The 14,705-nt window shown below is 42.5% G+C and overlaps 1 protein-coding gene across 4 annotated transcripts in view; it reads right to left on the bottom strand.

The window, feature by feature from the left end:
• EPN2 (epsin 2) overlaps positions 1 to 14,705 on the bottom strand; it is a 38,895-nt gene that overhangs the window by 12,009 nt on the left and 12,181 nt on the right. For all 4 annotated transcript variants that reach the window (XM_058849734.1, XM_058849737.1, XM_058849736.1 and 1 more), the window contains exon 2: positions 6,091 to 6,864. In XM_058849734.1, the coding sequence (XP_058705717.1) occupies positions 6,091 to 6,685 (595 nt within the window). In that variant the 5' untranslated portion in view covers positions 6,686 to 6,864. The remainder of the gene's footprint in view (positions 1 to 6,090; positions 6,865 to 14,705) is intronic.

Genomic DNA, 14,705 nt, shown 5'->3' with positions numbered 1-14,705 from the left:
GAAATGTCCATTTGAAGTTTTTCCTTGGCCCTCAATAAAAAAACAAAGGATGGGAATGTTGCTGTTTTCCACGTAAGCCTCTGCAGTGTTACAAAACCATCCACATTAAAGAGCTGCCAGCACATATTTTTTTTTTTTTGTTAAAGGATTAAGAGAAATTCAAAACACCCTTTTTGGGAGTAACCTGAGATTCCCATCCATATGGGCCTCATCCTGCTCTAAGGTCAGAATTCCCAGGATCCAGCAGAAAGGTTATGGTGCCACACAAAGCATCCCTTATCCCCCAGCACAATTTATTCAGATGTTTATGTAAGATGGGACTCAATAGATCGATTTTGACCTGTTAATTCCTGATTTGCTGGTAGTTTGGAGAGATCCCAGTCCCTCCAGGCTGCCCAGGAGCAAATTTGTGGGGATCTGTTCCCACGGGGAGCACGGGGCTGGCTGCTCAAGGAAATCATCTGGAGGCTGAGTTAATCACTAAAGCAGGATTCTGCTGCACCATCTGTGCCTGCCCAGGCTCGGACAGCTCCCAGACACATCTATTGATAATTTCCTGTATTTTGGCTCTATTAAAAGGCCTCTGTAGCTGGTTATAGATCCTGGCTGAGTTAAAGTGAAATACAGGACACAGAGAGCAGAGCCTGCTTTAATAATAAAAATCAGACTGTGTTTTCATTCAGAATGCCGGGCTTGGGGGCTGTTTTTGTTATTTCTGGGTTTTTTCTTTAGTGTTTTTTCTTTCTAATTTGCAGGTGGAATTCTGAAAAACAGGATTCAGCTCTCAGTCACATTTGCTCAGGAAGAAAAGCTGCTCCCTCACTCACTCAGTGAACCTACAAAGGTGGGCAAAACCAAAAGGGACTCGAAAAATTGAAGTAGGATCAAGGTAAGGACTCAGAAACCAACAGCAATTCACTCGGGAAGCAGGCAGAGATCCCATCTGTCAGTCTTCCAGTGAAAGAGCATTCAAATAAAGATGGGATAATTTTAAAAAGCCAAATGATGGAAAGGCAAATGCAAACTGCTTAATCTAGAAGAATTGTGTAATCCACCTTTCCCTTGGGAATGAAGGAATCTTTCAGGTACAAGAAGTGAGCTGGTAACACTGATGAATATGACAAGGTGGAGCTGCTCAGCCTTCCTGCAGGATTCTGACAGCGCTGAGCAGACTGAGAGCTTCTGAAATTCATTTAACACTCAACCAATTCCTTCAGGTTTGTTTTGTTGGGAGCATTTTCCTCTCAGGTGATCCCTACACCCGTGTGAATGGACACAGTTGGATAATTCAGTGTCACTACAAAGTCTGGATACACCTCCCACCTTCACTCTCAGCACCAGGAAAATAAATGTACGATGAGAGGATTTAATCAAGCTGTCAAATGACATCTGACAGGAGTCTGCCACATTCCTTCAACACCTCACACTACGGGAATTCTCCACACTGCTCAGCCAGATTCACTGCTGGGTGATATTCCCTACATTCCCTGACTAAGATGGAAGGGTGGGGATGTGTTCCAACCTGCAGAGATGCTGAACAGATTATTAAAGAAATAATTATTAAATAAAAACCAAACCCTTTAAGGACAGGAGTGTTCTGAATGGAACAGGGTGCCCAGAGAAGCTGGGGCTGCCACATCCCTGGAATGTTCAAGGCTGGAGCAAGCTGGGATAGTGGAAGTGTCCCATAGCAGGGAGCTGGGACAAGATGAACCTCAAGGTCCCTTCCAACCCAAACCATTCTGGATTTCATAAATTCCCTATTGTGTCAAACCCCTAACAGCAATTTCTCTGAATTATTTTCAAGCAAAAGGGGAGACAGAACCAAAGCAGATGAGTGAACACAAACTTGCTGAGGCTTCACCAAACTGGTTTTAAATAACGAGTCAACGTGAATAATCACTGGAAATATTAAACTGATTAATTCAGCTACAGCAAATTGCTCCCAGAATTCTTCCAGGTTTAGGTTAAAAACTTGGCATTTCCCAAGATCCATAAAAGTCCTTCCCAGTGCATCTTTCAGCATCTCCTCTCCAGCAGGTTCCTATCCCAGCCCAGCTTCCCAAACCCTCCTGGAGCACAGGGAAAAAGGGAAGGATGTGGGCACAACCCAAAATAACACCAGGACTTGGGCATTACAGGATTGGATCTCTTCAAAAGCGTGGCCTCAGTAAACTTGGTTTTAAAACACCCCCAGCGTTTGCCAGGCTGGGAGCAGCATCCCAGCTCAGGCTTAAGAGGTCTAAATTAAGAACATCCTACTTTTCCCCGTGCAGCCATAAATCCAGAATCCTATTTAAGTGGTCACTGGCAGCTGGAGATGAAATAAGGCCAGGAACAAGAAGCTGAAGTTTTCAAAACTGGGTGACAAATGTCAGGAAAAAACCCAATTATTTAGACCCAAAGGCAGATTAGGAGTGAAGGACTATTGCTCCAAAAGATTTTAAATATGTTCTTTATATCCCTTCCTCTCCTCAGCTGGTTTAGTTTCAGCACCACACAAGAATATTTCCTTAAGGTGAAATAAAACCTGATATCAGATTTGATGTAACTCTACAGAATTGGCATATCTTCCAAAATAAATAAAAATTATGCATTTTGTCATGGAAAATTTAATAGCTCCTAATCTGAGCATTAATTGTTTATAGAGGGAAGATAAAACTAATTTTTCCCAGTATGTCAGAAATTGCTGACAAGATGGAGGTCGGGAGGAGCTTTATTTTTGCTTTTGAATATCTCTCTTGGCTTCCATTTTCAGGTTATGAGACTGGATAGGAAAAAAAAAACCACAAATACTTGTACAATTCACATGCTATAATGTGCTCCCTGGAATTATCCAAGCACAGAGATCTTCAGGGCCAACAAAGCCATTAAGGTAAAGCTTTGGTGGAAAGGATTTTATTAAAAACAATCAAGTTGCACCATTTCATTCTGCACAGTTTCTAAAGGATTTTTAGAGATGAAATGAAAATATTCACAAGGAAACAGGGAAAAATCTCCTTATTTGCTGCAGCAGTGAGGGATGATTTGACATCAGTCAAGAGATCCTTTTCCATCTTGAATTCTCTAACACTACACAGGGTATCAATATTGCTCTTACTTTGTCACAAAGGATGAATCTGGGACACAAACAACAGCAATTCTTTAAGAAAACCCCTTGTAGAGCAAAAATCCAATTGTTCCCATGCAAACCTACCCAGGCTGGGAAGCTGGAGAAGAGGAGGAGTTTGAGCAGAGTTCAGTCAGTGCTGGCTGAGCACTGCAGCTGATTCAACATTCTCAACAAACTGACCCAAAAAAGGCTTCACTGATTTAACCAAAATTGCACTTTTAGTCCCTGAAAGGAGAGGGCAGAGATCCCAATCCAGTATCCCAGTATCCACTGGAAGTTACTGGTGAGCCATCCTGCAGGGACTACCAAACTCTTTCAGTTCTTTCTTCTGCAAGAAGGCACTAAAAACGAGATTTTATAACCCAAAATAAATTCCTCAAGCCAGGGGAATGAATTCTGCAAGCCTCACCCGTGGTGTGTAGAAGGACCAAGAGTAAAATGTGCTGATAGCAAACAACTGAGGGACAAAACATTTCCTGTGGTGGTGCTGGCAAAAAAGGCTCTGCCACTCTCCCAAACTTTATTTCTGTTTGCCTGGTAAGCAGGTGTGCTAAACATTCAGCAAAGAGGGTGGCTGGACGTTTTGAAGAGGACAAATCTCATGCTGTAGATGGTAAATCTAAATGTCTCTGATCTCTTCTTCAAAGGCTTAGAGGAATGAAAGAGAATTCTGCCAGAATATACAGAGCAGCAACAGCATCTTCGGGATGTTCTAAGGGGAGGATTTCCCAGGAGTGAAGCAGAAATTCATTCCTTTTACAGATTCTTTTCTGAATCCAGATTTTTTCAGCACAAAAGAAGGGTATAATTAAAAAAAAAAAAAAAAAAAAGAACACACGATAGATACAATCTCTTTCACTTTAAATAATGAAAAGCATCTTTTCCATCAAATTTAGCAGGCACAGGAATAACCCTACATTGATGTAACAGATTAAATGTCTGGATTTTAATGAAACTCCTGCCTCGTTTCCTGGGATAAAGCTCTTCCCAGTTTCCCAATATCAAAAGGACTTAGCACAGCTGTTCTGGAAGGTGCTGCTTTGCTTTGCTCCACTCAATTAAACCAGACAAGAAACACATTAAAAAACCTCAAAATACACAAAGTGACAACCACCTGGATTTTTTTGCTGATCCACAGTGAAAAAAGTCCAGGAGAGTTGGAACAGAGGAAGAACCGAGGTGGGGGAGGAGAAAAAATCCTGAGATTTCTAAAGCTTCTTAGGGGGTGAGGAAATAAAAAAAGCTTAAAGAATCTTTACCTCCAAAGCAATCCTGCCACAGGACACAGACAGGGGAGTGGGAGCAGTAAATCCACACTTGGAATACTGAGGGAACAGCCAAAGTCGCTGCTTCTCCCATCAAAATTCCTAAAGCATCTGAGGAACAATTGAGGAAAACGCCCTGCATTGCTCAGCCCTGCTGGGAGGAATAGTTTGGAGCCTCTGGTAGCATTTAAGATTCCAAACAATAGTTCCAGGCATTAATTAAAGTTGGGACTGGTGGAGCAATAACCCTGTGAAACCCAAGGTGTGCTCAGCATACCTCAGTCACTTATTTCAGCCCACCAGCCCAAGTTATAATCAATATTTCAAGCTAACTTTAAATTAAGAATTGTTGTTGTAGTCAACAACAATCTATAGATTTGAAAAGGAAAAATGTTGTTATTACTGAGGTAACAATATAGGAGTTTTTCTTTAAAAATTCACAGTGCTCAAGCATGGTTATTATAGAAAAGCTATATAAATATAGAAAAATTACTGTTACAGAAAAATTAAGGTGTTTGTTATTCTACTGCTAATTAACAGCCAAGATCAAAAATTCTCATAGCTGGAAACCTTCATTCACATTTTTTGTACCCTCTATCCTAAAAATATTTCCTTTTGGAAATCATTTTTTTCTGCTTGTCTCCAGAGCTTGAAAGAGAGATTTTCTCCATCCTGGTTTGATTTTCCTGCTATCTCCTCTTTCAAATGTCAGCAGGGCTGACCCCACTCATGGATTTATGATTTAAGAAGCACTTTGGGATCCAGGACATGACAAACTTCAGATTCCTAAAGCTGGTGCTCAGTGGTTTCTGCAGCCTGGCTCAGTCACAGCCCTCCACACACCCTAAACATTCATTTAAAGAAAAGATTTTCCTTCAGAATTAGACCACAACCACTGACATTCCAGCCAAAGCAGCTTTCATCAGATCATTGCTTACATTAAGGAGGATTTAGTGCCAAATCAGGCCTCTTCCTGACATGACAGGGAATCCCACCAAGCAGTGGTGGAAAGAATTTGCTCTTCCCACATCACTCTATTCATTTTTTAAGAATGAACTATAGTATTTAGTATTTAGTACAGACACTCACACACCAAATGCTGAGAATATAAATACTTAAATACAGATTCAAAGCTCTCCACCCCCAAGAACTGCTCAGTAAGCAATAAAGGAAATTAAACAGCAGCATTGTTGCCAAAGTACAACAGGAGCAGCATAAAGTAGCAAAATGATTTAGGAAATATTCTCTATTTCTTATTTATTCTTAATCAAAAACGAGGTTGGATAGGATTTGGAGCAATCTGGGATAGTGGAAGGTGTCCCTGAGCATGGTAGGGGGGTGGAATGAGATCAGCTTTAAATTCCCTCCCAACCCAAACCATCCCATGATCAAAACACATCTTCAAGAGCTCATTTTAAAACCAGAAACAAACAGAAAATCCCCTTCACACCCTCCCCATCACACCAAACACTGGGAGCTCCCAAGAGCAGCCTGGCAGCGCTACCTTTGGAACTGGCAGTAAACAAAGGCTTCTGAAATCAATTTCCATCACTACACCCGTCCTCTCCAAAGCAAATATTTACCCAGGCCATCAAGAGCAGGGAGCAGATCCACAGAGCTCCCAGACCCCCTTGCAGGCAGCATTTCCACCCTCCAACAGCAACTCCCCAAAGCGAAGGAGCGGCACTTTGGGATGTGTCTGCCTGTACTCACAGCCGTGGTAGGATGCTGGGGATCCTCCAGACTTTCCATACTCCTGCTCTGAGTAGCTGGTGGACAGGTTGGGCTGGCTGGAGCCTCGGCCAAAGGTGATCTGGTTGCTGCCCACCCCAGTGGCCACCTGAGCCATTCGTTCTTTGGTCTTCAGGGCTTGGGCCCTCTCTGTCTTGAGGCGCTCGTCGTCCTTCAGAAGGGACACCAGCTGCTTGGATTTCTCCCTCACGTTGATGCCCTGGTCTTTCCCATCTCGATCGATGTACTGAAAATCTTTCAATGTCTGGATAGCAAAAATATTCTCTTTACACTGCTGGGCCACCCTCTCAGACCCAGTTTTAATCAGGTAATCTAAGAGAGTGAGGGCCTTGTAGACGTGTCGCCAGTTCTTGCCGTGGTCGTTCAGTCGTTTCCAGATCATGCTCATAATTTCAGAAAAGGCCACAACATTGTAGGTCAGATCTGCTATTTCAGTCATCAACGAACTGGAAGGACCCCAGGGGTCATTTGAGGTCGCTTCCCGAACTTTTATTTCGGCCTCTGAGTAATTGTTCACAATGTTCTTCATCTGCCGTCTGATAGACGAAGTCGTCATTTTTATTTCCCTTTTCACCAAGCCAGATTCCAGAACACAAACAGCAAAGGACTAAATCTGCTCTTCCAGGAACGTTTCTGAACTGCAAAGGCTCCGTAGCAGTGGCAAATTTGTGACACGTTCCACTACAATCATTTCCTCTCCTCAAGAGAATGACACGAGAAAATGAAAATCATGACCTGAGTGAGGAAAGAAAACAAAGCAGGTTAGTGGGGTCTGATTGCTCTGCACACTTGGGAGAAATTTTCCTAGATGCATTTTTTTCCTCCTTGAATTTCTTCTGATTTTGAAAACAATTTGTTCTTCTCATGTGTCACATGAAACATTTAAGATTAAAAACCTGAAGTGCTGAGCAAAACAAAACCAAGAAGACAATCACGCTGATACAAAGGCAAAATTTTAAAAGCAAACCAGAAACAAAGTCCAACCTGGAGCCTTAGTTTACACAAAGCAAAACCTACCCAGAACTTTTCATTACAGAAATTACAGAGCTCAGATGAAACCACATGAGAAATTCCGTGTTCAGCAGCTCTCTAACAGTAGGAATTTGCATCCAGAGAGAAAGAGCAAACTTCCTAAAAACTTCCTAAAAATCAACCAAGCCTTTTTGGAAACCCTGGGTAAGTTTTAAGCCCTCTCAGCCTCAGGGCAGAGATCCTGTGGCCCAAAACACTCCAACTCAAGGTGACCTTTCATGATAAGCAGATTAGAAGGAATTTTTTTCCCCCCAAAATGCATTTACTTTGTTCATTTGACAACACTCGGCACATCCACACTTTCTGCTCTGTCTTTCACCCAAGCACAGAAGAATTTTTAATTCTAGGAGAATGGAATTGTAAAGCCAAAATGATTGGCAAGAAAAGGCAAGGACAAGCTGTGGAGCTGGAAAGCTGTGTCAGTTCTTTAGTTAAGGTCACTGTTTCAAGTAAACAGAGGCCTATTAAGCTTTGGAATAAATTACTTGAGCAAACTGGCAGATTGGTCATTCCATTAACACAGAGCAGCCCTGAGAGCCACAAACACTGAGCAGGGACTCTGGAACTGAGCTGGCCACGTTCACAGAGATGCCCATTCCAGATGTGCTTTAATAATCTTCCTCCAAACTCCCCAGAACCAGCCCCATCCCTTACAGAGACACTGCAGACAAGGAAAGCACAGATTTCAAGCCTGACATTGTTCTCATTCTTCAAATTACTGCAGTGCCATTTGGAATGGAAGCAGAATTCAGTGTCAGCACAGGTCTGTAATAGCTTTTTTTAGCATAAAGACAAATTCCCTTCCTTGGAAACCTTTCTGGGCAGGTTTAACTACCACAGAAAACACCTAATGAGTTATTTTATTTGATCTTCTTCCACTAAAGTTGATTTTTGGCAGAGTAAAAACCTTTTATGATGTGATGGAAGATTAATTTTGAATGAGACCAACACTAAACTTCAGACAAACTGCATCCCCCTGGTGTTGTCCCCAATATTTAGAACCAGCTGTAGGAGAGGAGCTGGCTAACAGCAACAGGAATAAAAAGGGGCATCTCCTGGAATATTTAAGTTCTCTGTGGATCAAACACAGAATTTGGAAATGTTGATCCTACACAAACATTCCATGACTGGTCCTGCCCTCTAGAATTTTACCTGCCCCTGTGATCCCTCTCTAAGACATGACTGGTAAAAGGTGAGGAAACAATAAAAATTAAACAGAAAAAGGACAGTGTGCATCTTATTTAACCTAAATAATTTATTTTTGCCAAGAATGGGTTAAGGCAAAGCTGAAAGCAGTTATCCAGGGGATCTGGAAAGTCACACTGAACCGGGAGGCAGCACAGGATCCCAGTGCCAGGGGGATCACGGACACAATCCTGATGATTATACAGATCCCAAAGCAGAAGAATCCAATCCCCCCATAAAAACTGAGCTTTTTCAACCAGAAAAGCAGTGAAAAACATGAAAAATCAAACCCAGAACTACAAACCTTCTAAACCAGCTGGATAAAAAGCTCACCAAGCCTGACATCCTCAGGCACAAATCCTTGTGCAAAGAGGATGAGAAAGAATATTTCTATTTCCTTGTATTATCAGCAACTGGGACACCCTGGATGCCAGCAGGGGCACACTGGGCTTCTCCCAACCCCTCTGGAAGCCACCTGAGCTCCCTGTGTCACCCCCAGCAGGTAAAACCACGGTGACCACGCTCAGCTGACAGCTCCTTCATGCTTCTAAGAAAGAAAACATCACCTTGGGCTTCTTTATGTCCCTCATGGTTTTATAGGAATTGGCCAGTTCTTTCTGAGCTGAGGTTTCTGAAATTCAGGCTATTTAGAAGCTTCTCTGTATCTCCATCATCCCTGTGAGGTTTCCATGCACGGATTAAACTCCCATTTCTTGGGATACACACAGTTCTCAGCACTCTGCATTTCAGATTTGGCAGCAACAAAAGTTTGTATCACAACACAGTCATTTACTGCTTAGCACTCCCCATTTATCAAAGGCTTCCTAAAACTCTATGTGCCTCTTGGGAGTTGTACTTCTACTGCACATTTCTTTTCCCTGTGCATTTCACCTGTCACTTTATCCCTCAGCAGGTCTCAATCTTTCATCATTCCTTTCAATTCAAGATTAATTTCAAATTTGACTAATTTCCTTCAATTTGGCCACCGTATTATTTTAGGCCAATCTGCAAAAGGGCCCTGATCTGTGGCAGGACATTTGGCTGGGAACCCTGTGAGAACCAACATTTACTCCTAACCCCATTTCCTGACTTTTAACCCACTGCAAATCTATGAAAAACATTCCTGCCTTATGTCAGTTTTATTTCTTTCAAGGCCAGGGATGAGAGGCCTTCCCAAAATCTTTTTACAAGTACACTACAGGAGCAAGTGCCTCACCTGTATCTCCCCAGTCAAAAACAAGTTTTATTACTTTTCAACTTCACAAGCTTTTGGAAAAATCATTTTAATAATCCCTGAAGAATTAACCACCCTCACAACATAATTTTGTTTCCCTTTTCTCTCTCTTGCACCAAATCCAGACATTTTTACACAACAGCACAGGAAAAATACTCAAAGTCTCCTAAGCTTTGGTGCACAGCAGACTGCAAGACAAGAACAACCCAACTCTGGCCCACTTTTGGAACTGATTAAATGCAACACAAAGCTGTCAAGCTCTGAAAAAACAGAGCAAAGAGCCTTCATTCCCTCCCAGTTACATCCCAATGGGAAATCAGGCACTTGGTTTTGGAGAAGAAACCAAAGGAAGAACTCCAAAGAGGAAGCTTTTCCAAGTCTGGAGTAGCGCTTTGGAAAAACAACCCCAAGGGAAACACAGGGGAGAACACACTGGATTAAAAGAAACCAGCAATTTACACACTTCCAGGAAATGAAATATTTCACTTGTTGTTCTGTACCAGACTCCAAACCCATCAATCCATCAACGCTGAGTGATTCTTCACTTTTGTATCTTCCTGAAAACCAAGGCCTTGAATGAGAGAAACATTAAGGTTTGTTTTTTCCTTTTCTTGATGGACATGTTTTCATCTTACTCTACTCATAACCATAAAAAACAACTTATTCTAAACCTCATAATGAACACCCAAAGGATGACAGGATGGAAAGCTGATGGAGCTGGTGTTCCCCTCACCAATGCAGCTGTACCAATATTCAAGCTCCTGTCCTGGCAGTGGGACTGACCCTCACCCAAGTGCCCTGTTTTTAACACTGTTTTAAACACTGCTCCCTCAATGGAAGCCTTTTCCTGGATTATCTCAAGACTTGCAGCACTTCAAGAACCTCTTGTATCATTAAACAGATCAAAAAGCCAAACACCCCAAGTGCATAAAAGTGAGGAACCGTTTCTAACACATGATCAAACTCTTACACAGAAACTTTAGATTTTTTTTTTTTTCCCCAGAGACCTCAGTGAATTAACTTCTCACAACAAACCACAAGGAAGCACAATGCACTTGCAACTTCAGCAAAAATGTGAGTTTGCATTTTTAACAGCAGAGTTGCAAAGAAAGCAAAAAGCGAGACCAGTTGATTAAAGCTGTTTCTGGTTAACAGGAAAAAGGCTCGAGCAGATTTCTGTGAAAGTTCAACAGTTTAGTCTTGAGGAGCCTTCCTCATTTTCACTCTTGATCCCTACAAGCCATTTTCTCTGATTTTGAAGTATCCTGACATCTCCAAATGGCAAAGCAAACAGATGTGCAGATGAGCAGGTGAAGCTTACCTGTGTTACCTGGAGGGAAACACACCGTGCCCTTTTCCCTATCCCAACACTTTCATTACCCAAATAATGAATTCTCCTGGTGCTTTCCTCCACAAAATGTGCAGACAGAAGGAATTCTTGCCTGAACTCCATCTCTCTCACAAGATATTAAGCTCAGTGAATGAAATCTGCATGAGGAAACATCTTTAACTTGCTGAGACTAACACAGAACCAAGGCCAAGCCACAAAGTCCTTCATAAACTCAGTTCAAAGAAAACAGCCCCACAAATCCACCTATAGACAGGCTTTCAGCAGAATCCATTCACACCTCTGGAATGTAAAACTCCAACCAGGATTTGTCTGCACTGATAAAATGCCCTTCATATCAGCCTGAAGGTAAATATCTGCATAGCCCAGCTAAGCATACACAGGAAATATAGGAAAAGCCTTTAATATCAAGTGTGAAAATTAACATTAAGCATCAGGAGTTCATTGGTTATTTGCATAAAATTTTAATTAACAGTATTACAGACAACAAATATCCTTAGATTAGACATTTACAGTAAGTCACATGCACGGAAAGGGAGGTTTGGAAAACAGCTATTAATTCAGTCAGTCTCTGATCTGAATCTGCAGACATCAATCTACATAAAAATATCCCTGCCTTGCAGCCTCCCCTCTCAGGTGGGAATACACACACCCCCAGAGATCTGCTCTCCTTGCTAGCAGGCTGCAATGACAGAGGCAGGAGGGACCTTTATTCCGGGATAAATCAGGGAATTCTTGCCAATCTGCAAAGGATCAGGCTCAGAGAAGGTGCTGATTGATGAAGAAGCTCCCCCAGACAAACACCAACACCCACCTGCACACACAACCCCAATCCCAACAAGAAGTCAGCTCCTATTTATGGCAAAGAAAAAGGATTCCCATTGCCTGACACTAAATTCATATCCTGGTTTTCCTGGGAAAGCTCAGTATGTGTCTAAATCCAAGCCCACTGTTTTAGGAAGTCTCACTTTCCACAAACAGCTCAGAAATCAGAAAAAAACCCCCGAGCACAAACCTTTACATAAAAATCAGGAATACAATGCAGAAAAAAAACCATTTTTCTTATACTAAATCCACACTGCCAGACAGATTTTCAAACCTCAATATTTCTCTGATTTTTTTTTTTTCTCTCTTCATTAATTATTCTCAGAGAACAACTGACCAGAGGGTACCATTACCCTGCCTATGATACAATATTCAAGTGCAATCCAAACACTGTTCCCAAAACCAAACAGGAAAAGGGGCAACTGTGCATCGTGGCCACTTGGAGGAGAGGACTGAGTGGAGACAAGACACTTGGCACTACACAGAAAATCCAACAAGCAGAACACTTATTAGCTCTCTTTTGCTATTCTACAGCAGAGAAAACAGCAATTCATGGGAATAAAACAGCAAAATGAAGAGCCTGAAAATCCCATCAATGCCCTTCCTCAACCTTCAAAATTATTTAGGAAACGAGTTACAAATACAGATTGGCAAAGGGTTTGGAGAACAGGGTTAACTCCAGAGGAAAGGTTTCATTTCCATTTTTCCCAGCTTAAATGCTTGTCTTCTTCAGTGTAATTTCTGAGGGGAGGAAATGGTTCAAAATTCAAAGTTTTGGAAGCTTTCCACTCCCTTTTACAAATGAGAGAACAAGGTCAGCTTTCACAGACAGCAGGTGGCCAAATTATTTCTTTATTTAAAGAGTTAATGGTGAAAGATAATTCTCCTTTAAATTTATGCATATTCATGAGTGCCAAGGTTTGATTCTGCACTGGTTTTACAGTCCTGTCTCAGCCTCACTGAGGGGAAAGCAGCTCCAGCTTGAGCAGACTTTGAGGCATAAAAGAGATTTACGGACACAAATCTGGTTCTGTTTTCTCCATAGCACCTTTTCTTACTCCTTGTCTCCTTAAATTCCCAGGATTTGAGCTCCACAGGGAGCTCATTTCTCAGAGTGTTTGGGAAGGGGGGTGAGGAGCAAATCTCTAACACAGCAGCACCACCTGGCCACGTCCCTTTGGGACCTGCCAAGCCACAGGTGCTGGGGTTTTGTCACCCCAGCTCCATCAACATTTGTGGGGTTTTGTCACCCCCAACCCCATCAGTCTTTGTGGGGTTTTGTCACCCCAGCTCCATCAACATTTGTGGGGTTTTGTCACCCCCAACCCCATCAGTCTTTGTGGGGTTTTGTCACCCCAGCTCCATCAACATTTGTGGGGTTTTGTCACCCCCAACCCCATCAGTCTTTGTGGGGTTTTGTCACCCCAGCTCCATCAACATTTGTGGGGTTTTGTCACCCCCAACCCCATCAGTCTTTGTGGGGTTTTGTCACCCCAGCTCCATCAACATTTGTGGGGTTTTGTCACCCCCAACCCCATCAGTCTTTGTGGGGTTTTGTCACCCCAGCTCCATCAACATTTGTGGGGTTTTGTCACCCCCAACCCCATCAGTCTTTGTGGGGTTTTGTCACCCCCAGCTCCACCAACATTTGTGGGGTTTTGTCAACCCCAGCTCCATGAACATTTGTGGGGTTTTGTTACCCCCAGCTCCATCAGCATTTGTGGGGTTTTTTCACCCCCAACCCCATCAGCCTCTGTGGGGTTTTGTCACCCCCAACCCCATCAGCCTCTGTGGGGTTTTGTTCCCCCTTTTCCACTGGCCTCTGCAGCTGGAATTCTTGACAGGGTGGCTGTAAATGTGCTCTGAAGGGCTGGGAGAAGGGACGGCTCTGCCAGACCTGCAGATCACCACTCACGCCCCAAATCCGACCTGCACTGGGATCTAATTTTAGGATTACGAGCTTTGACAACAGCTCTTTAAAAATAACACTATGGCCAGGTCAAGTGTCACCCACAGTGCCACCTGCACTCTGGGCACATCCCAGTTTATTCTTCATGCAGCAGGTGTGCAGTGAATATCAGAATATTGCAGAATTACAGACCAGTGTGAGGTCAGGCCATTACGCACTGAACCAGAAATGCCAAATGCAAATTAATCCAACAGGGCAGTGAAAATACCTTCCCAAACTCCCCAAAGGGATTTGTTCTCTGGGGATTACCTGCTTCAACAAAAGCATTTCATCTGTTTTCTCACAAAATGAGTAGAAGAAAGATCACCCAATGTGTGCCTTGACTGAAAGGTAACAATCTGAAATAAATTCAGCTTACCAAGTACACTTGAATTGCATTTTCAACTGAATTAAGGGCAGTAGGAGACACTTCTCTCCTTTCATATTTTCCTTTTGGAAGGGAAGAGGATATCCAATACTCTTGCCAGAGGATGTGCCTTAGAATCCATTACTAATTAGAGAAGTCCAGCCTTGTCACTTAGGCTGTTATGGGGTGACAGGCACCTGCTCAGGCCCTCACAGAGCAGCCTGAACACAGAAAGAACTGCAAAAAATACAAGACCACAAAATTCCAGCTCTCTTCTTTAAGCCCCAGTGTTTTCCTACAGAACTGCAATTTTTCCAATTCATATTCACCTAAGATGTGTGCTCATGCATCAGACTCCATCCATATTTTGGGAATGTATTTTTGGGAAGATACCTGCTACTTAAAATTACCCGATGATTTCATTAACTAAATTGATTTTGTACTTTTATTAATATGAAGCAGACGTCACCAAGTGCAGTTTCTCCCATCCTCCTACACACACCAGACATGAAACCACATTAATATACTCAGTAGGCCAGAGGCAAATGCTCACCATGACAAAGATTAGGGGGGAAAAACAGTTTAACTCTCCACGTTACTACTGGTAGGAGCTGAAGGATTAATACTTTTATTTTAT

Source organism: Poecile atricapillus, chromosome 14 (genome assembly GCF_030490865.1).
Source record: "Poecile atricapillus isolate bPoeAtr1 chromosome 14, bPoeAtr1.hap1, whole genome shotgun sequence".
NCBI classification, from domain to species: Eukaryota; Metazoa; Chordata; class Aves; order Passeriformes; family Paridae; genus Poecile; species Poecile atricapillus.
The sequence above is the reverse complement of the archived record's forward strand: the minus strand, read 5'-3'. Positions and strand labels throughout refer to the sequence as shown.